The sequence below is a fragment of the Calypte anna genome, chromosome 1 (genome assembly GCF_003957555.1).
Source record: "Calypte anna isolate BGI_N300 chromosome 1, bCalAnn1_v1.p, whole genome shotgun sequence".
Lineage (NCBI taxonomy): Eukaryota > Metazoa > Chordata > Aves > Apodiformes > Trochilidae > Calypte > Calypte anna.
The window spans coordinates 167,244,398-167,271,311 of NC_044244.1; the positions used below are offsets into that span (position 1 = coordinate 167,244,398).

Here is a 26,914-nt window from a genome sequence, read left to right on the forward strand (position 1 = left end):
AGTTTGCAGTGATAAAATCATGTTCTTGGCAACTGTGAGGTGAAAAATCTATGTTTCCTGCTTTTCATGCCAATTTGGACTCATATTTTGTTAGTATTTCTCAAATAAAAAAAATTGGAAAGAATTTGTAAAGAATAGTTATGAGGTCATGCAAAAAAAAAAAAGGAAATAAAAAGAAAACCTAGAAACAAAAACTTCACAGTACACAAACATCAGTGATGTGCTTGAAATACTTGGGGTTTACTGGGGAAGAAAAGGAACAAGTTGCTGGAAAACTGTTTCATCATCACTATGAATTTTTATTTTTTCCGTGAAACTCCATGGAGAGAAAATGTTTTACTTAAAACAACCTAATCCAAAAGTTCCCTAACTACAGTCCACAAAGAACTAGGTGGCTGCTGCTTCTCATTTACTGTTGCTTGACTGCATTAAAAGACAACATAGAAACAAACCTTTCCTAACCAGGAGGAGTTTTCTTTGTCAGCAATTTGCTGACACTGAATTGCATAGAATGAGAAATCTGTATAATGATGTCAGATTTCACAATAAGAGAGGAATTGTTCTCTGATCCATCTGTTAGTATTAAGAGGTGATCTATGAGCTCAGAAGGTTTGGGAACCTTTGCTTTAAGTAATTTTCATTCTCATCTAACAACAAAAAAGCTTTTCAAGGTTGGTTTTTTTTCAATATAAAGAGCTATGCTTTTTCACACTATTCAAGCCCTTTTATTAATTTCAGGTGGAAAGAAAGATGAAGCAAATATTAAAGCTAAACATTATATATACTTTAAAAATTAATCTAAGAATTCATTTCTTCACAGAACCTGAATTAAACATTGCTATTGTTTCAGACCAAGGATAAGCACTCCACTACTTATTTTTGTGCTAGAGAAATTACTAGCCTCCAAATAAAAGCCTCCTTAATTTAAGAAATCAGGATAATATGGTGTCACTCAAAAAAATCAGGAAGACACTTTTCTGAGCCAAAGTACAAAAATCTGCTAAATTTATAGTATTGTCAAATTTCTCATAACCTTTTTTGATTAATTATTGTAAAAATTAACATTTGTTCTATCTTTACATTATGCTATTACTTTGGTATGCAAAACTCCTGATACATTATTGTATTTTACAAAATCAAATGCATACTTGAAATTTATCAGAAGACACAGAGCTCAGCTGCATTCAGTAATTTTTTAATACACTACTTTCTGTAAAAATTTCAGCTATTATGTAAGATACTGTACACAGAAACATCTATACATGTAGATACATATGTGGATCTTTCATAGAGCTGCCTACACACAGGAATTTAAAGTGAACAAGGAGCTCACAAGCAGCCATTTCTTTCCCTTAGTTGTGTTTGATATCACCAAAAAGCCTCTCTCTAAGAAACCTCTGCCCTTCCAAACTCGTTCAAACCCTGGTGATACAAAAGTTCAACCCAGTGGGAAATACTTCAAACCCTTGCCCTAGATTTTATTTCTGTAGGAATTACAGATCTCTTTAAAAGATGTTTGCTGAGTAACTAATTTCCATGTTGGTTTTTCTCATGTGTCTCCAAAAAGGAAGTCTTCTGCCCCTAATTCAGCAAAGTCACACTAATTAAAGGTAGGAAGTTGAAAAACAGTAGCCATTTCTTAAACCAAATAATTGTCTAATTTTGCTGATGAGTACCTAATACTGTACTGTGTGCAATAAAACAAAGGCTAGGGTGTGCCTCTCCTTAAGCAAGCCTGTCAAGTTGCAGAAGTTATTTTCCTGGAATGATTTTAAGGATGTTTACAGTGACAAGTGCAATTAGCCATACACAGGCTAGCTGGACACACTCAGTTCTGGCTCAGGAACTACACACCTACATTAATATATCACTGTACAGAAGGAACAGCCCCTGCTGGGAATCCAGCTATGTTACTATAAACACAACATTGCACTGATGAGGCTACGGATCTTTGGAACCCACATCTGCTCTTCCCTGGCCACACTGGAGTGTAAGAAAAGGGCAGAAGACATCAGTCTGACACAGTCTGAGTCTGAGCCTCTATCAGCTGAAGCCATATAGGGGGAAGGAAAAGCAGTGGGATCCTATCTGGGGAGGTTTTCTACCATGCAGGAAAACATAAAATAGACTGTCTTTTTTTTTTTTTTATCACCAGTAATATTTCTACTTTTTCTCAATTTTTGTGTTTCAAGTCTTCAGCCTCATCACCATTGCAATTTCTCATCAGCTGCCACTACCATTTCTCTCTTTGGAGGTCTCCCTTTGGAGGTCTCCCTGCTGCCTGGGAAAAATGTAAGTAAGCAAAGGGATTAAAAAAAAAAGACCAATATATTTCTTTAAATCTGATGCTATTGTTCCCCTGCAGCATTGCCAATTATCACTTGCAACTGAAAACTGTGTGAAATTTGGTGTATTTTGACTCACTAGGTCATGGGAGGCTTTGACTTCATGTTTTATGTGAGAGTGTTTTCATTCCTCAGGGTAATGGAGAAAGCTTTACATGTGTGATCCCTACTGTGAAAAGCTATCAAATTAACCAAACACACTTTTTAATCTTGTAAATTTTCAATTTATGCCATGAGGATAGAGGCATACCAAGATCTAAGACTTACAATTCTTCCCAAACACATTCTGAGACACCACTGGCTGCAGGAGATCTCTGTTAGGCATGAAATGTGAAAAAACCTCTAGTGCTCTGACAGAGCCTGAAGTACAATCCAGATGAAATCTAAGGGAAGAACCCTAAATGCACAGCAGCCCCACTGTGCAATGTTTGTCCTACTCCAAGACAAATGACATCTCCAAACCTTCATTCCCTTATTATTATGTATGTTCAACCTTCCCATGAATAGCACCTATGAATAAGGAAGCTAAATTTTGTCATTATATGTATATATTACATTTAAACAATAGCCCTTTTCTTATATGCAACACAGGATGCAACATATTTGAACACAGAATCTTAACTTCTAATCACTATTGCAACGTCACCCCCCAACTGTGATCTTCAGACTAAACACCTATGTAAAAAAACGCACATAATTTATAATATTGATTAACATTCCAGGTGTTAGACTCAAAAAATAAACAGGTAAGAGGATATTGGGCAACCTTGACAGAAGAACTACAATTAAAGAAAAAAAACAAATCAGAAAAATGATAAAGATTATGGAACATGAGAAACAATTTTTAAAAAAATTGGCCCAAAACATAAAATCCATAAAGTATTCTGAATTCAATAAAGAAACTAAAAAACTGTCTTTCATAATAATAAAAAAATAGTGTTGATAATGGAGTATCCCATTATAAGATTAAATAGCATACGAATAAACAAAAAATAAAAAAAAAAGGAAAGACAAAAGGTATTCCAGAGGCATTCAACGTGCATGAATTAGAAGTGGTCACCACTACAACCTAAAGGCAGGAAATATACAAATGGGAGAAAAAAACCTGAAAACATGAAAGGAAGAAAAACTACTTCTCCTTATATTTTATTTATATTACCTCTCTTTATAACCACAATGAAGTCAACAAAAGTGAATGAAAGCAGTATCAGTGCTAGGTTATATGTAACAATACTGTAGTATCTATATTGCTGCACAGTACCCCCTGTGTTTAGGCCAGTAACAAGAAAATGTTTTACATGAGCATTTTAATAGAGAGAGTAAAAAATGCTCTATACAGAAAACTATTATCTTTGAAATCTTGGCTAGCCTTTATTTTTTTTAACCCATATCAGTGATGATTAGTGATTTAAAAAGCTGCAGCTGTACCTGAACAAAGCTGCAGCTTTTAAACTCACAGAGAGAGAGAACATGAGATGTCTGTGTATTGTACTTTAGGTACATGTATGTATCATCTTAAAGCATGATCCTCAGCAGATAGTTGACTTACCTGGTACAGCATGATAGGTTCTATGCTGTATCCCAGCGTATCAGCAAACTCCTTAGCAATAACTGTTTTGCCACAGCCCTTAAAAATTAAAAAATAAGAACTAGATTACATTCTAAGGAACATGGAGAATGAGGGAGAAAAGAAATTTAAATTCTTACTTTTCCTCCAATTAAACACATATCTTTAACCATATGAGACTGCATCATTTCTGCCAAAAGTTGATTATGGCTGGAAGTCCTTATGAAAGTATCTGGTTGAGGATGACTTCTTAACAGCCCAGTCCCAGCTGGAACCTATAAGGAGAACAAAAAACCCAAAATGCTAAATATGGCAGTATTTTCAGAAGGCATTCCCCACATGTCAAATGAAAGCAAAAATCTTCCTGTCAGAAAAGTGCTGATTCACATCCCTACAGATCCACCTTTTTCTGACAAATTCCCACTTCCTGCTGTTCCCTTTTTCACTTTGTCATGGTACAAAATCCATGATGACATTCCTCACCAATGTTAAAACTGTGTCTCTCTGATTCCCACTAAATCACCTTCTTTGCAGACCCTCTAGACTGTCCAAAGTCAACATTAACTTCAAATTCTCAGGTCAGCATCTGTTTGTTGAATAAGACCTTATTTCACCACCTACCAGGTTATAAACTTAATTGGAAGAAACTCAAACTAATTATATTTGGTGTGATTACTTTTGTTCCATTTTCCCAACACCCTGTGTAAGAACATTAAGAAGCACTTATTAGATTTTATTTGCAGGGTGGACAAAGACAGACTATAGTTTTTATTAAAAGGAAAAGGCAGAACCAAGAGCATGACAAGTACTCTCTGTTATTCTAATCCAATTAAAAATATTAAATATAGAGGTTTTTCTTTCATCCACGCTTTATCATTTTTAAACACAAGAATCTTAAAGGCATCAGATGTAGGAAAGTATGAGTTCATCCAGAAATAAATGTTTTGTATTGGTAATCTAATATTTCAGTATCTAAATGCTTTTCTAGTAAGTATCATATGCATTACAGTCTCAAAAAACATTAAATGCAAATGAGTTTTAGTATCAAGTGTTTCAAATTCTCAATGAGATGAAACCAAGCTAATGATACCTAAAAACATAGTTTGATGAAATAAAATTTGTACCTGAAATGTCACTTCTTTTTCACCAATCTGGACAGTCACATCAGCCTTGAAGGATTTGTTTCCATTTACACTTTCAACTTTTGTAATCCTTTTGGGAAGCAAGTGACTTTCTGAATCTTGAAGCTCAAAACGCTTTAGAATTGGGGGTGGAGGAAATTAATTATTAAATACAGTCTTCTGTTTTTTAAAACTTTGTTTGGAAAAACAGGTAAAAAACATAATTAAGATTAATTGCTTCTGAAATCCTAAATCTATTTACTTCTACTTTTAGTTCACACACCTACATGCACATTCTCCACAGCCCAAATATTTTATATTTATAACCAAAGCAAAAAGATCATAGATCATCTACTCATTCTGACTGTAGTGTGACAGATGAAAAGTGAAAATGTCATATGGTGACTTTGCCAAGTCTTAGCCTGACAGACTGAAATAATAAAAGAAACAGATGATAGCCTTTGGCATGTGGAATAAGAGATCACCCATCTCTGCACATAATTATAACCAATTGCAGATTAAAACATCTGGCTACCAATAAAAATAACCATCAAACACTCTGCTTATTTAGTTCCACAGCCTCTTCATACAAAGAAAACTGAGGACAACCTGTACAAATTAAGCTTTCAGTATGTTCTGGGCTCATCAGGAATGAGAAATGGGCCATTTTCTGGGCCAAATGGGCCCAGTCCTCTTTTGAGCACTATGCAGTCTATTTTGTGCTGCATATAGAAGGCACAAAAACAGGATTAAAACATCCTCTAAAAGGTCTATTTTGGTGAGGAAGAGGAATTCATATCAGGGGGGTTAGGCACAAAAAAAGCCACTAACTGAAATTACTGAACTCAAAGAGCCATTTAGTCCAACAGTGTGAAAAACAGTAAACAAGAGAAGAAAGCATTAAACAGAAGTCATTAATGTAAAATAATTCTTAAGTATGTAGCTTGATTACTACCAGGATTCACAGCACTGCCTAATAAAGTTTAGAAAGAAAACAGATTCATTCATACAAACACTTTGGTTCTCCATAATTTTGTGTATTTTCATTCTGGAACAAGAGCCTACAAAAATTTCATATTTAAACCTGAATTTAAGGAATGCTCCAACTATGATTCTGTGAAATCAGCTACAGATGTTCTCACTGTTATGTTTGTAACTAAATTGTAATATTTTTACTAAGTTAATGGCATTTTGGATAAGCTGCTCAGCCACAAAACTGCAAACTGTCTGTACATATGACTGCATTAACCATGTATATATCTACTTTCAAGTTAATTTACCACTTATATAAAGGATGTTTTTCTGTAGTCTTGAACTAAGGTGTAACTATTCTATAGAATATAAAGGTTTCATCTTTCACTACAAACAAACTTCTAGCTTATGAAGATTTGGAGTTTTTTTAAATACATGAGTACCAACAATAATATAGCCATTTAGTATACCTAAGTTTTGTTGGTTTTTTTTTTACAGAAGTAGCAAAAGTACCATTTATCTGAACAACTACTGTCATACTCCATTGCTCCCTGGAATTACAGTATATACGTCCAATACTTACTTTTAATGTATCTGTGACTGCAGTTCTGCCTTCCTTTCCAAGGAAAACATTATAGGGGTAAAGGCGGTCAATGACATGCTGGACTGACATCATAGGGAAGGAATCCTAATTCAGATTTTAAATTAAAATTGAAAAATGATCAGCTCATTCTGTCATGACTCAGTAATGTGAAAAGCCTATAAAATGCTAAACCTAAACGACCACATGCAGTATTCAACCAAATGTCAAAACAGGCATTTCTCAGGTGCAATTCGTTATAACATGAATCTCTAAATCAGGTTAAAAGAACTGTGTCCTAAAAATTACTTTCTTTCCTGTGTCTACATGGAAGCTACAGTGACTGGCTCAGAAAACTAAATATATTTAAAGTTAGGAGAGACAAAGCCTACCACAGCTACCCAAGTTTCACAGTACTAGAGAAAAGAATCTTTATGTCAAGAAATATGCATTCCAGTAATTATCTACACACTGACAATGATTTTTAGTAATAAATTTTGCCTCTATTACATTGTACAGATTCTACTTAACAAATCAATTCCCATAGATTTCTGAACAATTTGATCAAGACAGGTTTGTTTTGAAATGAGTTACTATATATGCTTGCACTTTCTACAAAAACATGAAAACAGCTCTTCCTTTTTTTACTGTCTCCTTATTTGCTATACCAATACTTATATTATTGGTATATATAAGTACCAACTTTTGTTAGCTGCTGCCTGAATGAGAGAAAGACTTGAGTATTTTGCTGCAGTAATAGAGAAAGAAGTGGAAGTGTATTTATGAATATTCAATAAATGTAAGCATAAAGCCTTACATGGTGGAAAAGTGTTTAAAAAACCCTAAAGCATGTTTGATGGTTTTTTTCAAAAATTTTGCAGCTTCTGAGGATTTAAGACTACTGACAAGGAGTCAGTGGACTGGCACTTCACTGAAGTGAGTGAAAAGTAAATAATGTAATTCAAATAAAGCCAACTGATTTTGGTTATACACTTGGATTTATACAGGCATCCAACCAAAAGAAGAGCTGCTTATAAATGAAATCAGGAGATGCATGTCTTATGAAATGCAAAATTCAATTCATAGCTCTAATCAGTAATGCTATTTATAATGTTCCATGTTAAAAAAAGTTCATTAAAAATAAACCATTTACGGTACTGTAGGAAATGTACTACTTATAGGATCAAGAAGTCCTTAGTGCATTTTAAAAGTCCTCTGTCACGTATGAAGATGCAATATAGAATTTTCCCATATTATCTCAAATTAATAGTAGTAATTGCAATGGCACATATGAAATTAGCCTCTTCAGAACAGCATCCTATAAAAAAATCTTCCTTTCAGGAGGCAGGAGTTTTCAACCTAAGAAATAAATTTTTGGACTGCTTGAATCCATGACAGAGGTTAAGGAGCTGGTCATTACAAAGTATTTCCTCCACACTTTTAAATGGTTAAATCAACCGAGCTAGAAGAAGAGGATGTCATAAACCCAGTATGTGAAGGAAAAATGCTGTAGCTAGAATCCCTGAGAACACTCAGCTTAGAAAACAAAGGGATTAAAACTAATTCTAAAAGAAACATTCACTCTTCTACCTAAAAAAAGGCACTGTCATACAATGATAACACTTCCCATTCTCTAATGTAAAATAAAACGCTTCCTTCATTTCATAGTTTAGATAATAACTTGGGGCTCATTTTCTTTCCATTACTCTGAAAGCCATCTGGCATTCATTTTAAAATAATTTTTCACTACAGGGCTCAAAGACTAAGAAGTTACAATTTATTTAAAATTCAACATGCATTTGTTTCCTAAGGCCCTCCAAATACCATTTAATTTCTCCAAACTTGTATTTTAATAACTTATTAACATCCGTTATAGTATCCCAAATTCAGAAAAAAATTACTTCTCAAAGTATCAAACACAACTGAGGGGACTGAGCACCACAGTAACACCAGTAATTGATATGTTTTAATGTATATAATCCAATAAAATAAACCAAAGTAATCTGCCACTGAGCAGTTCCAGAGGTAAAATATTGCACAGGAGACACAACAGAGAATTATCCTAAGAGGCCTTTTCTAGAGACACCTTCACCCTGGGAAAGGTGTTGAGAAGCCATCCCACTATTTTACCTTTCAGGACTGACAGTATCTTCCTGCATACAAAAGAGTACCAAACCCTCTCTCTTCATAGAGGCTCTCCTGGAGAGGCACCTTCAACTTTCTACCATGTAATTATAAAGCGCAAGGGACAAAACTCTGTCAGTGAAGGCAAAAAGACTGCCACAGTTTTAATCCTGGCTTGCCTGACCTGCTACTTGGAACTCAGCAAGTGTACAGAAGTTGTATTTCCCTATGAACTGTAGCTAAGAGAATGTATTTTTTTTGTATCTTCAATTATGCACAACCAGCATCTTCAGGTAACCCTCTATGTCTGTGTCCATTCTAAATCCACCAGCCAGCCTAAAGACCCAATGAAGGCTTCATTTGGTACAAATTGTCTTCTATATCCACATTTGAATAGCTGTTCTGGGTCCTTTTAGGTGTCACTGGAGAGTAAAAGGTGTCTTTGTAAGGCAATCAATTTGATTTACATGCATGCCATTTAACCAGAAGGACCCTTAGTTGGTGATTCCTATTTCTCCCTGCTGACTGCCTTGGTATCATCAGGTAAACTGTAGATGTCCCTGAAGTCAGGTAAAATGATCCAGCAGAATAAATCCAGCACTTTGAACACTAAAATGCATTTAATCTCATTACAAACCTTGTGTCATGCCATACTTTGTCCTTTAGTATTTTGGTTTAAGTATTATCCCGAGATATCTAACTGGTGCTTTTCTCCCTCAAACCATCCTTAGTTTTTTGGGGTTTATTTTTTAAATGTTCATGTTTTAAATGTTCTTTTTCTAACAACATGAATAATCCAGATCTAAATTTGAGAAATTTTAAACCCATACAGTTTCACAGCACATGTGTATGCACATACCAAAATCTGAACTGCAGCTGATAAGCTGTCTAAAGGAAAATCTGGAAGTCCCAATGTAGAAGATTCTTGAGAGCACAGAGTTGTAGCAAAAGACAGGAGCTGAGAAATTCTGCATAGAAAAAAGAAATTACATCGTTTTATACACGCTCTCTATATTTAAAATGCAGAAGCCTAAAAAGTTAAATACAGTATGAGATGCTGAAACTATTTCCGAGCACAAATAAGTAAGGTATGATTTAAGTTATAAAGCATTAAGGATTCATTATATGAAGGCTGCATATGAAAAGCTGTGTGAGCACACACCCACACATATTAAAGAACTTCAGTTCTGGTTTCTATGCAGTGATAGAAGACACAAAAATAGCACAAAATCCTGAAAGGACAGCTTTTCTTCATTTGTTCCATTTTTATTTTTTTAATTATGAAAAATTACCTCTCTGTGGAAATGTTTGATCCAATTGAATATAATAGCTGAAGATGGTCCTGAAAATAGAACATAAAATCAGAGTAAATTAATTTTGGGATCATACTGTAGGTCACTGCTAATGTTATATGAGGCACTTTCTACTTTTCCCTCTAATTTAGACATAAGGAGTCTAGTAAATCCTTGACACAGAATTATTTTTATTTTTAAAAAAGGAGAAGAAAGGTTATAAAATCTTTCTTTTAGGGTTATGCTGTTTTATGAAAATTTTCTGCTGAAGCATCTTTTTACAGTTCTAAGCCTGCTCTTCAGGAATTTATTAGGAATCAGGGTGAAAACTAACCTTTAAGATGTATTTATTATTCAAGGATCCTTTTCAGAAGTGTAAATGTAAAAATGTAGTGCAAATGTAAAAATATGTAAAAAAATGTAAAAATATTAGGTCTACTCAGCACATATAAGCCAATTCTTCTGCCAGGACACTCACCTTGAAAGGCAGATGATAAACATCTCTAGCTTGAAATCGAGAGCGAAGGGGTGGATCCAAAGGGTTACCAGAGTACTTGGGTACTGGCAGGCCCAGTGCTATCACTCGAAAATCTTCACTGACCCGAACAATTTTCCATGCATCTAACTCTGATTTTGTATGATCCTAAATTAATTAAAAAAAAGCAACAAGAAGGAAAAAAACCCCAACACTTTACATCATTAAAAACTGGTGATGATTAAGCTGCAGATTGACTGATAGCCCTTGGCCTTTCACCTAAATGGAGCAGTGTTCTCACCTTTCATTCAGAGGGGTCACAAAGCCTTGGAATAGTCAAATTTTGGGCTCTTTTCCAAAATGAACATAGATAGAATGTTTGATATGTGCAGCTTTCAGGCCTGTAGCAATTTGATCATAGACATTACAGATAGTCAAAATTGAAAGGCTTCACTGACCCAAACTGTTTTCCATGCATCTAACTCTGATTTTGTATGATCCTAAATTAATTTTAAAAAAGCAACAAGAAGGAGAAAAACCCCAGCACTTTACATCATTAAAAACTGATGATGACTAAGCTGCAGATTGACTGATAGCCCTTGGCCTTCCACCTAAATGGAGCAATGTTCTCACCTTTCATTCAGAGGGGTCACAAAGCCTTGGACTAGACAAATTTGTGGGCAGTTTTTCCAAAATGAACATAGATAGAATGTTTGATATGTGCAGCTTTCAGGCCTGTAGCAATTTGATCATAGACATTACAGATAGTCAAAATTGAAAGGCTTCACTGACCCAAACTGTTTTCCATGCATCTAACTCTGATTTTGTATGATCCTAAATTAATTTTAAAAAAGCAACAAGAAGGAGAAAAACCCCAGCACTTTACATCATTAAAAACTGATGATGACTAAGCTGCAGACTGACTGATAGCCCTTGGCCTTTCACCTAAATGGAGCAGTGTTCTCACCTTTCATTCAGAGGGGTCACAAAGCCTTGGACTAGACAAATTTGTGGGCAGTTTTTCCAAAATGAACATAGATAGAATGTTTGATATGTGCAGCTTTCAGGCCTGTAGCAATTTGACCAAAGACCTTACAGATAGTCAAAGTTGAAAGGCATCAAAAAACAGAAAATAAATAGACCATAAAACCAAATTTGTTCTGAAACATTAGAAGTTGGTTACCAGGAGGAAGTTTTTTTCTTCTTCTTCCCCCTTAAAACTGTAATGGATATTAAAATCTGTATTTTAAAAATGTCATTTACAAATGACAGTTTAATATAAGCAATAATACAGCAGGACATTAAATGCTGCATTTCACTTGTTGTCACATAAAAGATTCATTGCACACCAAACATAAATTTTTAGTCTTCCCACATCACAGTTCAGCCTTCCTTGAAACCATAAACAAGCACATTTCCTGCACACCTACATGTACAGTAATTATTCACACAGGAGAAAGGAAAATTAACATTAGCTTACATAATACAATATTCCCCAAACAACAAAACAATATTAGATTTACTGTGATAGCAAGAGGTTTATTTAATTCATATACTATTAGCAGTATGACTGAGGCATTAATTTTGAAACATTTTGTAATCAGTAAAGTGTTTAAAAGGAAAAAAGAAAAAAAGGAAAACTCTTCGCCTAACTGCAACCAAGTCCTAAGTTTGAATTCTCATTTTTAATCTATAATACCATTATATTTTAAATGGTATTACTTTTAAAATACAATAACAATGCTTTCAACAATTGTACTACTAATTAATATTTATCAAAATGTTTTTGGAAAGGCATTGATCAGAAGAATTGTAACCACAGAAGAGGAGCATAGGAAATAATTATATATTTTCAGAAATTTACAACAGGACTTCAGTATAGCTGGCAACTTCATACAGTCAGGCTCAGTGACAGGCAGCTTATTGCAGATTTCCTTCCTGTGCCTCACAGGTCTGCATTATATACCTAATTAGTTACCTACAACAGATACACACATGAGTGAGCAGGGGTCAGACTGTTACAGGAAACTGACAGGTATGTGATTGGAAACTGCAGTCCTACTGGAAACTGATGAAATTTAATGAGGTCATCCAAAAGCCTGAAAATTATTCACTCAATTTTAAGCAGTAGGATTCAAAGTTGGCAAAAAAGAAAATGGCTAAAGTAGACACTAAAATTTTCTACCAAAAGAAAATTCTCTAACCATTTATTTCCTATACTTCAGATTAGCTGTTTACATATACATGTAAATCAAATGCAAGACACCATTGATTAACATAGTGTCACTCATCTTGACTTCATTTTTTTTGTATCTGAACATTTTAAAAGCTTAGCAACAAGGCTACTGTAACGTTGAAGCACTGTCTGAACTTCATGGGAACAATTTCAACTTCAATCTCTTTTTACAAATATATTTTTATTTACTGTCACATTGTGGCTTGTGCATCTTATAAACACAGAGGCTTTATAAAAGGTTAACATGGACTACTCTTTTTTTCATGTGGATAGATAAAATATAGATGAAAATAATTTTTTTGTTGTGGCAAGCAGTGGTTTGACTTTTCACACAGTTTTCACTATGCCCACCTCATCTCGTGAAACATCCCCAAAACAACCACTTTGTTGAGATTTCCCCCTCCCCTTCATAATGGTATTTCAGCACTATCAAGGAAAACAAAACTGGAAAATCCAAGCAGCATTTCCATACCTGAAGAAGTTTGTCGTAACGTTCTGCAGACATGAGAAAACGACCATCTTCAAGCTGCATCTCCCTGTTCTCCAGCAAGTTGTTGAGGACTGGCAGGACATTGCGCTCAGCCTTCTCCAGACCTTCCAGCACAAGGATTCGGCCTTCAGTAGCTGCACGAACTGCACACTTAAAAAGAAAAAAAACAGATAAATAAACGGTATTATAATGGAAACAAACATTACATATGTCATGAAATCCTTCTGAAAAAGAACCTCCAGGTGCTTCCCAAAATAGCATCCATTTCAGGAAGAATCAGTAAGAGTCACATCAGCAGTGATCAGAAATAGTGACAGATGGTTGCCTTACCAGACTGAACTTTTGTCTCTAACTATTATGGGGACTGAAAAATGTTCCAGCATTCTGTCCCAACAGAATAAAACATAAAAATTGATGGCAATTTAGTCTACAGCCAGTATATTTTACTTTGTGGCACCTTTTGGTTTTGCACATTATTTTTCAGATATTTTAAGACAATCTAACAGTTATGGGATAGCTATTTATACAGAAAACATACAATCAAGGTGGGTTTACATGTTTACAATAATAAAATATTTAGAAGAAAGTCAGGTATTCCTTTGCATTGCTCCAGTTGTGCACCAGTGTAATTCATCCTTAGTACATTGATTTAATCTGACAAGAAAATTAGTCTGTTGAAAACAAACATGGACAACAACAACAAAAAAGTGTGCTATAAATAATTAGATATTTTTAAAATGTGATAAAATTTAAAAGTTTAAGAATTATAATCTCACACTGAACATGGTCTTCTGCAAAACCAGAATAAAAATGTAGCCATTAACTTGATAACCCTTTGGAGCCTTGGGATAGAAAGTTATTTATTTTCTGTATTTCATTTTATTGATTCTTTACACATGATTGTTTATTTAGATGCATAATGGGAAGCCGAAATGTAAAGCTATACTCTGGTGCTAGTAGTTCTATGCAACTTTCTAGCAGTAAATTATATTAATTCAGATAGATTACCAACACTTTATATCTAGTATTGACTATGCAGTAAAACACTCTGAAATTCAATACATTTCTTGTCTACTTCCAATTTTCATCAGTTTAACCAGATAACCATGAGGCAGCACAAGCAACATTTAGAGGCACCAGAGAGTCTTCATTTGCATTCCTTTTACATTTTAATACAATTTTAGACACAAGCACAGTTGCAAAGGGAGAACAAATGAAATCTCTTCCCAGCATATCTCCCATAAACTCCTACAGAAGAACCTGTCATATGATACTAGATGGAAATTTCTGATGAATACAATAGATGACAAAAACTGGGACAAAAATAACAAGAACAAAAAAAATTACATAAGAAAGCAGAAGTATAAAGAGACAAAAGCTTAAGCATAAACTAGAAATAAAGAGCAGTTCAATACAAGAGATTAATTTCTACATGGTGCAAAGCATATAACAGAATCAGAGATCCACCTGAGAAGATAAAGAGGACAGTAAATTATAAGACTTAACTAATTTATATTCTTCTTATCTACAGTACAGAAGTATAAATAACTACTGGCAAATCAGATGTAATGCAAGATTTTCACATCAGTTTTATGGTGGAAATAACTCCAGTACCTAATCTGGATTCGAGCGACCATTACTGAAAAAAAGGCTCTCACAAATCCTGGTGGAAATCTCCAGATCAAGTTCTCCTCTCCAAAAGACATTCTGTATAACATTTTAATACCTAACCTCATAATCAGTATTTGAGGAACCTGGAATAATCCCATTAAACAAGTAATAATCCTCAAATTGTTTATCTTCCAATGAATCACCAATTCTTTCCAGAAGCAATCAGTTTGAATTGATTCTGTTGTTAATTCAAGACATAGTCTACCAACAGGCAACATGAAATTCCTCATTCCTCATCCCATAAAATTTATACAAAGGACAAATTTTGTACTAACATTCTTCTCTAGGAAGGTCATTGATCAAGTCAAAAATCTGCTCCAATCCGCTTAAATAGAAAACCTGAGTCTCCAGCAGTCAGTCCAATTCCTGGCATGAACAAAATGCTATTTTGTCTGAATGCAGTTTGGATATAGGGCCAGAATATGCTTCAGCAAACAATTTATTTGCCAAGTTGGTTGGATTCTGCATATTATAAGTCTATGAAGCCTTTATGACTAGAGTTTTACTAGCCAGAGGAAAATACACATTCTGAAAATACACATTCTGTTCATATGGTTTCAAAATATTTTGAGTATCCATAGAACCTTGTTGACTCATTGAGACACACATTATATGGATTAAGGCTTGGTGAAATAACAGGTTTCCATATCAACATGCACCAATCAGAAGCTTCAAGAAAGAAGCTCTTGTTGGACAGATATTTAACAAGTTCAGAATTTCCAGAGTTGGGAAACTATGTTGAAGATTTAGTTCAGAACTCTATTGCTCAGTACAATTATACTTCAAAAGATATTCTACAGATAGGCATTTCCTACCTCTTTATAACTTTCATAATCACCTCCAGAAGTGGCTGAAATCACAACCATGGTTTATCACTTCCTAATCAAACAACCACACTGTAATAATGGTAACACCACCACCACAATCTGGCTGCTAATTTTCTCTGATTGACCTTCTTCCTAATTATTCTCTTCATACATCTTCAAAGTGTATCCAAAATACTGGAAATTATACAATTAAATAAATGCACAGTTCACCTACCTCTAAAGTTCTTGTGTTAAGTAGCATAAAATCTGCTCTTAAGACCAAAGCAGCTACATCTTTCTCTCTGGTTGAACTATGGTATTTCTGCATTCTGGTTTGTAATGAGTAATAAGGTCTTGGAATAAGCAAGGCATACTACAAGGCATCTTTTAAATCATTATTTGAGTTTTATCTCTGTATTGATGGATTGGTTTGGAAACTAAAATGCATTAAAAATCAAAGAAAGTAAGTTTACAATCTGTCACTGAAATAATTTTTTTAAAATGCTTCCAAGAAACAAATCTTCATTATTGTATAATGAAAACCCAGAAATAGCTGCATTGCCTCCTTCCCTCAGAAGCCTCCTTTGTTCTAAACATTTAACATAAAACAGTTGTCGGGGGGGGTTTATATTGCACAGCCTTGATGATAAATCTGAGACTAAAAGTATTAATTCTTGTTAAAAGGCCAAAAGGGATTTGTTTAATGTTTGCTTCCAGATTTATTGTAACTCAAATGAGGGATTATTTTGCTCATCAGAGGAGGACAGATGCTACCCCCATGCTCCTAGGGCTCTGGGAGGATGGTAACCTGGATACCTGCTCCAGGGAATACCTGCAGCTACATCAGGCCAGGAGCAGAAACCCTTCATGTAGTTCTGCTCTCTGCTTCCCTGGTTTTATGCAGCAAATATACAACACAGAGTGCTTACCTTGGTTTCACACTGCACCTACAAAACTGTATTTTTCTCTTTAAAGGCAAAACCAACTTAGAAACAAGAAAAACCTAAGCAGAATTTCATTGTCTTTCCCTGTAGCTGACTCACAGTGAGCTCCTCTACTTGATCAGTGCAGAGAGGGGCAACCAGGGGTCTGGAGAACAGGTCTGATGAGGGGAGGCTGAAGGAGCTGGGGCTGTTCAGCCTGGAGAAGAGGAGGCTCAGAGGAGACCTTATTGCTCTCTACAACCATCTGAAAGGAGGGTGTATCCAGGCAGGTGTTGGTCTCTTCTCCCTAGAGACTAGCCATAGGACAAGAGGGAATGGGTTCAAGTTGCACCAGGGGAGATTCAGGTTGAACACTAGGAAAAATTCCTTCATTGGAAGAGTGGTGAAGCATTGGATTTGGTTGCCCAGGAAGATGGTGGAGTTGCTGTCACTGGGGGTATTTAAAAACTGGGTGATGTGATGCTTCAGGAAATGATTTAGTGATTTATGGTGGTGTAGGATTGACAATTGGACTTGATGACCTTGAAGATCCTTTACAACCATGATGGTTCTATGGTTCTAATACCACAACTGCAGTAAACTGCAAACCTTAATTCTGACATAAATCACAGTGTGTAAGCTCATGGATGAAGTTGCACAGTGTCAGAAGGTGAGGAAGAAACAAAGCTCACCATAAGACAGAAATAAAATGCAGAAACACCAGAGAAAGAGGGCTTTTTATAAAGCTAACCAAAATAGTTTGTAAAGACACAAGAAATTTTAACAGTTTAGTTTAAAATACCAGAACTGAAATGGTAGCTCTCTTAGGGAAATACTTTATAAGAAACTAGAAAACTCTGGTTGCCCTGAAATCTGTGATGAAGGCTCCCAAGGAACAATAAAAGGCTTCAATTTTTCAAACCTGAGCATCATACTTCATATGGTGTGCAGGCTGTTTTATAACTGTATTAGAAAATCAGCTAGAAATTGCTCAGTAGCAATCAGTAATTGTCTCTTTTTCAGAAGTTGCCTCAAGAGAAGATAGTTTGGGGTTTTTTAAGATGACTTCTCACTACTCTAAAAACTGGGTCAGTGTAATGACATCTTGAGCACACCACCCAGAACTACAACACAGAAAAGCAATACAAGCAGCTCAGTGAACATGAGAACCAATTTTCAGTCTACACTGCAGTAGGTACCACAGCCTTCCAATGCAGTATCTTGTTATCACCATATACACAATATCCCATGCAAAACCATCCACCCAAGTTGTTTCACTCACTCCTGTATCTCATAAACATCCCAACAATGTCATATTCCAATGTTTCTATGGTGAAAAAAGATCCTTAACCACCTGATAAAGACAACACAAAACTGGATGGTTTCAAACTAACTTGATAGCAGCAGGCTAACAGGAAGGAGTCTTTGTAAACTTCCAAGCAAATAATATCACAAAATTCAGAGGAAATAGATATCTTCAAGATTTTTCCCTATGGATCAAAAACAATTCATCAAACTTTTCATGCTTGAACCACAAAAACTAAACAAAAAGTGAAAAATACCAGGAAAAGAAATTACAGAGATGCAGAATGGAACACCCTATGAGCTTCAATTGTCATTAAACCATGGAATGAAAATGACATTGACCAAGACTTGAAATTTACTGAAAGTGCCTCAGGTTATTCTTTGAAGAAGACACAACAGAACTAATAAAATCAGCAAATTTTTTATAATACATCCATGGAAATAGCAAATTACCTAGAAATTTAGAGACAGTCTAAAGACAGATGTACAAATAGATGTTAAGGGCAGTGAAACATATGAAGCTGTCTTCTATTGGGGTATCTACTCTGCTAGATTTTAAAAACATCTGTAGAGTAAACAGCACATCTAATCCTATGCCTCTATCAAACAATATCTTTCAAGACATTTGTTCACTGTTAAAAGAGTCTTAATTCCTCAGTTATTGTTTTCCCTCATGACTTGAACAAACAGGAAAGCTGCTGAGAAACACTGAAATGGACGACTGTTTAATGGACTGCAGGATAACATATTTCCTCCAAAATAAAAGTATTGTCAAAAACTATGTAGTAAAATAAAAGGCTATTACAAGCCAAGTTCAACTAGTTGCAAAGCAATGTCAACTTTTGATGAAAACTATCTTTTTCCTTAGACATTGCAAAATTTGTGTTTTAAATTACATATTTAAAAAAAACCTAAAACTCTAATGCCATTCAAAAAAGAGATTATAATCTATTAATCTGAAATGTGTAGTCTATTTTTTGTTACAAAGTTTTTCACTTTGCAGATGATGAGAAAACTACAGGTTTGCGTTCTAAAATTTAAGCCACATATATACTGAGCTAGATATATCCCAGATGTGGTGGTCAGGTTTTATAGAGAGCAATGTAATGGTAACTGATGGGGTTAGTCAAATTTTAAAAATCACTTATTTTAGCCTTGTTCTCCCTCTATAATGGAAGGGGCTGCTAAACCTTCACTGATTAACCTGAGTTAATCAGGTGTTTTTCAGGTAGGTTTTATAACTAATTCTCCTGTGTTACGCTAGGAAAATTACAAGACAGGTTGCATTTAATACTGCTATTAAATATAAAAAATATATAATTATAATAATAATAATTAATAATAATAATAATAATAATAATAATAATAATAATAAATTACAGAGAGATGGTAGCATGCCAGGACACTGTGAACCAGTCCAGATAGCAGCCAGAGATACTCCAGCTGTCCACAGCAGTTAATGTTTCAGTAACAAAGAATGACCTGAGCAGGTACAACACCATGACACAGAATGAAAAACAACTAAAAAGAAACAACCTGAATTTATTAGAGTTTTAAATTAGAAAACTGGTCTGGAGAAATTTACCCTAGGAAATGAATTGACATATGATGAGATTATAAATAAGTTAATGTGACAGGTAGTGGAAGAGTCTTTCATTTCATAGTCATTGATTTTGGCTTCCCCAATCATTGATTTCAGCTTCCTCCATATGATTTTTTTTTTTTTTTAACTAGTACACGTCAAATTATCACCTAGGCAGGGTCTGGCCATATTAGCAGCTTTACACCAGGTATATTAGTACACCAATACATTTACAGCAGTTATGTGAAACATTTTGCATCTTGGGCAGAGAGTAGCCCCAGGAGCAAGCAATCTGAGTTTCTGAACAGATTTACCAGGGCAAATATCTACAAAGAAACCTAGGGGGTTTTATCTCCATTCTATACAATTCTTGTCTTCTGGACAAGACTAAAGGAGATGGGGTATTTAAAATTTTTCTTCCTAGTGAAGTATAAAATAAAAAGGAAATTAAGTACCTGAGGGATACCAAAAATGATGAAATTACTTATCACTTGTAAATCACTTTGATCCAGAGTACCATCCATCAAGTCTATATTGTTTATGAGTGTTATGAACTCACATATTACCAAGCAGTGACCCTTTTCACACTGTAGGAAATACCAGCTGAAATGGGAGATATATGTATCAGACACAATCATAAGAAAAAAAGAACCCCAGACCTTTGATTTTAATCTGTAAGGAATTATTAATACACAGTCCTAATACTCCTCACATTATATCACATCACATCAAAGACATTCATCTGTACACCCTCTACATCAAAACAAAATACCAGACTCCAAACTGCTAACCCAACAAATCCAGTTAAATGCTGACAGTTTTAGAAACAAAGAAGTATTGCAAATTATTAAACCACAATCACTTCTATGAGTTAAGAGGCTAATAAATAGGTGTCCTTATAATGCATTTTATTTCTAGACATATGATACATTATGCCAGCATCAGTAAAGATTAACTTCATTCAAATACTGTTGGTTTCTACTTTGTATTTCTCTCTTATTGTGTGATGTTGGACACAATAGGAAATTTAACAGTAATATTTATGCTTTTGGAGGACTGCATTGCTCTCCCCTTCTTACTATACACTCTGCTATCTAGGTCACTGTATTAGATAGACAGATATTGCAGTGACAGTCAGTCAGCTAAATTACACTTTCTGACAATCCAGTGCTGTGGTAACTTTCCAGCTGATCAAAAATCCACTGTCACTTCCAAGACTGCATGTTAAGAAATCACAGAATTACACAGTTTGCACTCAGTGGTTAATTTTTTTTCAAAAGCTGAATTATTGTTATCCATCTCTTTGCAAAGGTACAGACAGATTTTTTGTATATGTAAACACAAACATATATACATATGTATATACACACATTCTCAAATATTATTATAATTTCATTCAATTAATCTCATGTCTTATGTTGTAATTCTCCTTCTAATCTTTTTTGATTAAAAGAAACCAAACTCAAGTCTGTGTAGTGCTACTCCAGGGGATTTCACATCATCCTCATTTTACAGACAGGGCAGTTTAAGCTGTCATTTCTGTCACCCTGGGTGTTTAATTGATTGCAAAATTAAGTTCTTCAAGCCATGGTAGACCATAATTTTCCTGGTATCTTGACAATAATCCAATTTGCATTTTATCATTGTATGACTTACAATGCTGGTGCAGTTAGGGATGCAAATGTATTTATTCCATTAAAATGAGCATGCTCACACAGATCAAATATACATCAAAAATCAGTCTAACCCTGTATACACAGATAAGAGAATGGTAAATGTACCTAACCACTCAGTGGATACACCTTAATCAGTAAATCTTCAGAAACATAGCACTGTATTTATTTTTAGAACATAACCATATTGCCCCTTTACTCAGCGCTGCCCCTGTACTCAGCGCTGGTGAGGCCACACCTGGAGTCCTGTGTCCAGTTCTGGGCCCCTCAGTTCAGGAAGGAGATTGAGGTCCTGGAGCAGGTCCAAAGGAGGGCAACCAGGCTGGTGAAGGGACTGGAGCACAGATCCTATGAGGAGAGGCTGAGGGAGCTGGGGCTGTTCAGCCTGGAGAAGAGGAGGCTCAGGGGAGACCTCATCACTCTCTACAACTCCCTGAAAGGAGGGGGTAGCCAGGGGAGGGTGGGTCTCTTTTCCCAGGCAACTCTCAGCAAGACAAGAGGACATGGTCTCAAGTTGTGCCAGGGGAGGTTTAGGTTGGATATTAGAAAGAATTTCTTTATGGAGAGGGTGATCAGGCATTGGAATGGGCTGCCCAGGGAAGTAGTGGATTCTCCATCCCTGGAGATATTTAAAAAGAGACTGGATGTGGCACTCAGTGCCATGGTCTGGTAACTGCAGCGGTAGTGGATCAAGGGTTGGACTTGGTGATCTCTGAGGTCCCTTCCAACCCAGCTGATTCTATGATTCTATGATTCTATGATATGACATTTTTTACATATTCCAACCTCCATTAGATTTTTCTGAACAGGAAAGACTGTGCATTTTATGAAGTTTGGGAAGCTTGTTTCATTTAATGCAAAAGCTGGAATGTACAGCATTCCAGGCAACATGGTTTGTGGCACAATCCTAACAAAATGGCTTAGCTCCTCTCCTGATTGCATGCAGCACATTAAAATAACATTAATAATGTAAGAGGCTGAAATAGTAAGGGTTTAAACTAGTGTTTTATAACTGTACACACACAGTAGAAATGAAAACTGCATAGGAAATGGGGAAAACCAAAACCAAACCCCCCCCAAATCCATTAAAACACCAGTTCCAACTCCTTAACTTTGAAAATGCAGCAGGCTGATATTAGAATCTCCATATTGGTTCAGCCAAGTTGGTGGCTCAACTACAAAGTTACAGAAACAGAAAACACACTACAAACAAGATCTTCTATCAGTAGCAGAACAATTTGAAGATCCAATTGAAATAACATATTAATTAATATTAATTCTAGCTAATAACTTGATACACAACATAATTAAACCATGCAATAAATTACAGAATAAAACCAAGTGGTTACTTAATTGTCTCAGTAACAGCAATAATGACAATTCTGATGCTTTTAATGGTGACTGAACAGCTGAAAACCAAAAGTATTGTCCCAAGGTAAAGACAAGAAAACTGAATCTTCTGCTGTCAGTACTGGAGTGAAAAAAAATTAATTCACCATTACCCCACTACAAGTCCTTTAAATTACACAATTTCAATTGAGAATTAATTTGATAATTAAATGTTTACACTCATTTTAATGATCTCTCATTTCTGAAGTAAATAAAACTCCTTTCCCCACCACTTCGTCAGACAGCTCTTCTAACTTCCTAACTCCAAATATTCTTCCATTTGATTTACTTTACTATTAAGGAATGCTATTATACAAGAAAATTTGATACACTGCACCTTCAATATACATTTCAACACGGAATTTCAATCACTGTTTGGAAATCACCATCTTCCTTATCTATCTTAAATAACTGCAACTGTATTTGTAACTTTATGTCAAGATATATCAGATGTTTTGAAACATCTGAGATATTAATTTATAGTATTTGATCTTTCACTATTAAATGCAGAGCTATAAACAACCATAATATCTTTACAATCACTCACAGACAACTTTGCAAACTTTTGTGGGTCTGCAAACCTGATGAATCACTATATTAAAGTTATTTCTGGTAACAAGATTCCAGCTTCTGGTTACAGAGCATTATCATTCAAAGTATTACTGTATTATGACTTGCATGCAAAAGAACCTCATCTATCTTAAATAACAGCTAAGTTTTATTTAAGCCAGAGGATTTATACAGTGAATGCTCTGGAAACCAGACTTTCAAGCTCTGCTGTCTTCTTTTGGGTATCACAAAGGGTGAGCATAAGTTTCCCAGAAAGGGAAATGGAGGTAAATCCCAAAAGCACAGCCTGTGTATTCAGTCTCTCTTTAGACCACCTATGGCAATGGGAGCAATCCAACCTCTTTTGGGAATATTTTGTTTAGGATACCTATTGTTATCCTTCTCTGTCTTGAAACAGTTTTTGGTCTTGGGTTTTAAAGAGTGTAGTGTCTGGCTTCTGTACGGCTTTGAATTGGAAATTTTGAATCTGCAGACCTCAAAATTGCTAAGTGAACTAATTAAAGTCCAAACCACAGTGTAACCTGTAAAACTTTATTCCCTTTTGTTACTGAGCTATAGTTAGATCTGTGATGGTTCTGAACATAAAGACACATAAATAATGGTACATGGTTAACTAAAATGTAGGGTGAGAAAACTGGAACTCACTACAAGATTCAGCTGCGATCTCACAAGTATTTTTAAAGTGCTCATCTAAAAACAAATAATTTTTTTTAATCTTCCTTTCAGAGCTTAAACAGCCATTTTTTACATATGTGATGAGTATCACATGAGCTGAGGAAAGACATCATGATTTCACATGATTTTAGTATTGTGGTATGTTGCTAAAGGACAGTCTTGGTTTAAAGTATACACTGTGCTGGATTCTGGTAAATACCTTTAAACAGAAAATTTCCAACAGACTGAAGAAGAAATCTTAGCTCTTTACCTTAGCAAGCAAATCTTCCTCAAGTGTTCTTGCTGGAGTGAGATGACTCAAAATAGCTTGTACAAAGCGAAACAAGCTGTCTTGTACTTACATTGGGATCAAAGTCTTCAGACAAAGGGTCAACAGAGCATCTCACATTTTGGTGAGGTTATTAGAGTCCCAAATACAGTGGGTCTTACAAATGGTAGTTAAGTAATGCTCTTATGCCAGAGCTGAACTCCCTTGACTATCTTGCAGCAAGTGGGAGGATCAGGCTGCCCATAATACCAGTTAGGCACGGAGCTAACATGAGTTAAAGAGTTAACAACACAGTTCTTCAAATTATGTCACATTGCTCAACCCTCACATTTCCAGATAACCATGAGATAATCTGAAGTCCTAGAAGCAACTAAAGAATTTATTTAGATTAGTTGTTATCTTTCATCCTGAGGATCTTCCATTGCTTAGAGTAATTAATCATGGTTTTAAGAAAATCTATTAAAGTTCGGCTTCTTTTACAGTTTGGAGGCTGAGAGATAATTTGGAAGTAAGGGGAAAAAAAGGAAATTTTTTTTCTTTAAAGCAGAGAACAAAGCTTTTATGCTTCCCTTCCTCTTTTGTTCCCATCTCCCTTTCTACTTAGAAATCACTCATTAACCTCTATATCATTGCCATCTGAAAACTGTTTTAAATAAAATTTAAATTTATACTACATCAGAGAAATTGAAATTGACCCACACTATTTATTCAGAAACCTAACCTGTATACAAATTTTAGGTACTTAGGAAAAGAGATGTTCTAAATTAAGTGTGTATCTGCATAATCAAGAGGGAGACATGCCATTGATAACTTACAAAGAGAAATCTTACCTAACTGAAGTCACACTATGGTTGTACTAAACCAGATGATGGGTTATGGCAAGAGTGATGGCAGGAGTGTTTAAATCCTTATTTTAGCCCAGGCCAGCAATGAGCTTTCAAATCAAGTCTCCCAAGTGTCTCCATTGACTCTGCTTGGATTTCACAACACAGAGCAGTGTTTAAATACATTACTTACTCCTTTTCAATGCAACTGGATTAGAAGATTCATTTCCGGAATACATCTAATGTAGAAGTGATAGGGAAGAGACTAACAGAGAAGTGCTTGTCTAACTGGCAAAGAATGGATTTCCCTCCTCATTACAGAAGCATGTAAAAACCAGCTTGTAGTACTCTTAAGACAGAGAGCCATCTTGAATTTGGGTAAAGAAAACATTTTTGCTAATCATGAGAAGCAGAGTGTCACAGAGACTTTCTAACTGCATCAGAAACATGTCAGTCAGCAATCCACAACCTAATTCTTCATCATAGAAACCATGACATTCTTCAAACTGCTTGCAAACAGCAATCAGGTGGTGTGTGCCTGCCACTTGCCTGATCGAGATAGAAAGCGCTGCCACCTCGGATCTCCCGCCGCTGCTTGAGGTCGGTTTCTGTGGTGTCCCTCGACAGCGCGATGTACTCAACCTCCCGCTTTGTTAGTTCCTGTGGACAACAGGCTGGAGTTATTAAAGAATAAGACCATAACCCCAGTAAGTGAACTTTACCAACAGTGGTACAACTCTAGGCAGCAGTGGTGCCATAGTCTAGCAACCGCAACAGTGGTTCAAGGGTTGGACTCGATGATCTCTGAGGTCACTTCTAACCCAGCCAATTCTATGATTCTATGATTCTATGAAAGAACCCTAAGCAAAATCTAATATGTCTTATGTTGAAAATGTTTACACTGCGTAAACAAAATGGCTTGAATTTCTGCTCAATAAACATTTATTTTCCCCAAATCTGTTCTAAAAACATAATAACCAGCTATACACGCTTCCCATTGAAAATCTGTAACATCCTTTAAGTTAATCTTCTGCTTCTGGACCCTGAAAAACACTCAGCATATTCAAAACATGAATAAGAACCAGAATTTTTCAGTACAAGACTGAAAAGCTTCAACTCTCACTGCTTAGTAAAATTTACACTGTGACACAGTTGTGATTATTACCTGCACATTCTTTGCCAGAACACTGATGAACAACACTGTGCTTATCCTCTGTTCTTAGACTCTCTCCCTTTAAGGTCAAGAGATGCAGTCTGCAAACTATAGACTGTTTTAAAAATGAGAACCCTTGAGTTAATGCCTTGTTTATTTTCATTCAATAGACAATATACTTAGGAAAAAAAAAATCCCACGTATTTCTACCTGATGCTCCTGATACTTCTGTATCTGGATTATCATGATATTCTGCTAGGAAACAACTTCATGCTGAAATGTTCTTAGCCTTTACCTCTCAATTAAAGGAATGATATATTTTAACAGCTTTTAACTATAGCTGCACGAAAAAAATCAAGCAAAGATATAAAAACTCATGAAAATTATTTCCTTTCCACTTTTTCAGTGCCTATTGCTTACAAAGCCACCAATTCCTCTATGGTGCAGGTAGATGCAATTGTACTTGTAACTAAAAGAAAAAAAACAGAAGATGAAATACAGGAGAGTTTTTAACAATTAGCCCTATGTATGAACACACAGTAGTAGCTTTCAGCCAGAGCAGATGAAGTTTTCCAGGCTTAAAGAGCTTCATTAAAGGGATGACAGCATGTTAGCAGCACACATGGAAAGACCAGACTTCACACACTTGTTTAGTATGGCATTGAAACACTAAATTGAAACTTTTCTAACACGGCTCAAGTGCATACAAAGAGTGGTATAAATATTAAGAGATGTTCTGTATCCCAGACTTGGATATTAGGTTTCTCCTAAGTCATCTTTTTAGCTCATACAAACTCTTTTCATTTATTTTAAGGATTGCATTGATCAATCAAATAGAATATCTGGTTTGCTCAATTAGGAAATCTTTGCTCT

The 26,914-nt window shown here is 35.4% G+C and overlaps 1 protein-coding gene across 1 annotated transcript in view; it reads right to left on the minus strand.

Annotated features, from left to right (window-relative positions):
• VWA8 (von Willebrand factor A domain containing 8) overlaps positions 1 to 26,914 on the minus strand; it is a 177,130-nt gene that overhangs the window by 128,519 nt on the left and 21,697 nt on the right. Inside the window, exons 4-12 of the mRNA XM_030469238.1 lie at positions 25,438 to 25,548; positions 13,185 to 13,352; positions 10,480 to 10,644; positions 10,002 to 10,051; positions 9,569 to 9,677; positions 6,589 to 6,693; positions 5,037 to 5,168; positions 4,053 to 4,187; positions 3,895 to 3,972 (exon numbers count right to left, since the gene is read on the minus strand). Coding sequence (XP_030325098.1) covers positions 3,895 to 3,972; positions 4,053 to 4,187; positions 5,037 to 5,168; positions 6,589 to 6,693; positions 9,569 to 9,677; positions 10,002 to 10,051; positions 10,480 to 10,644; positions 13,185 to 13,352; positions 25,438 to 25,548 — 1,053 coding nt within the window. The remainder of the gene's footprint in view (positions 1 to 3,894; positions 3,973 to 4,052; positions 4,188 to 5,036; positions 5,169 to 6,588; positions 6,694 to 9,568; positions 9,678 to 10,001; positions 10,052 to 10,479; positions 10,645 to 13,184; positions 13,353 to 25,437; positions 25,549 to 26,914) is intronic.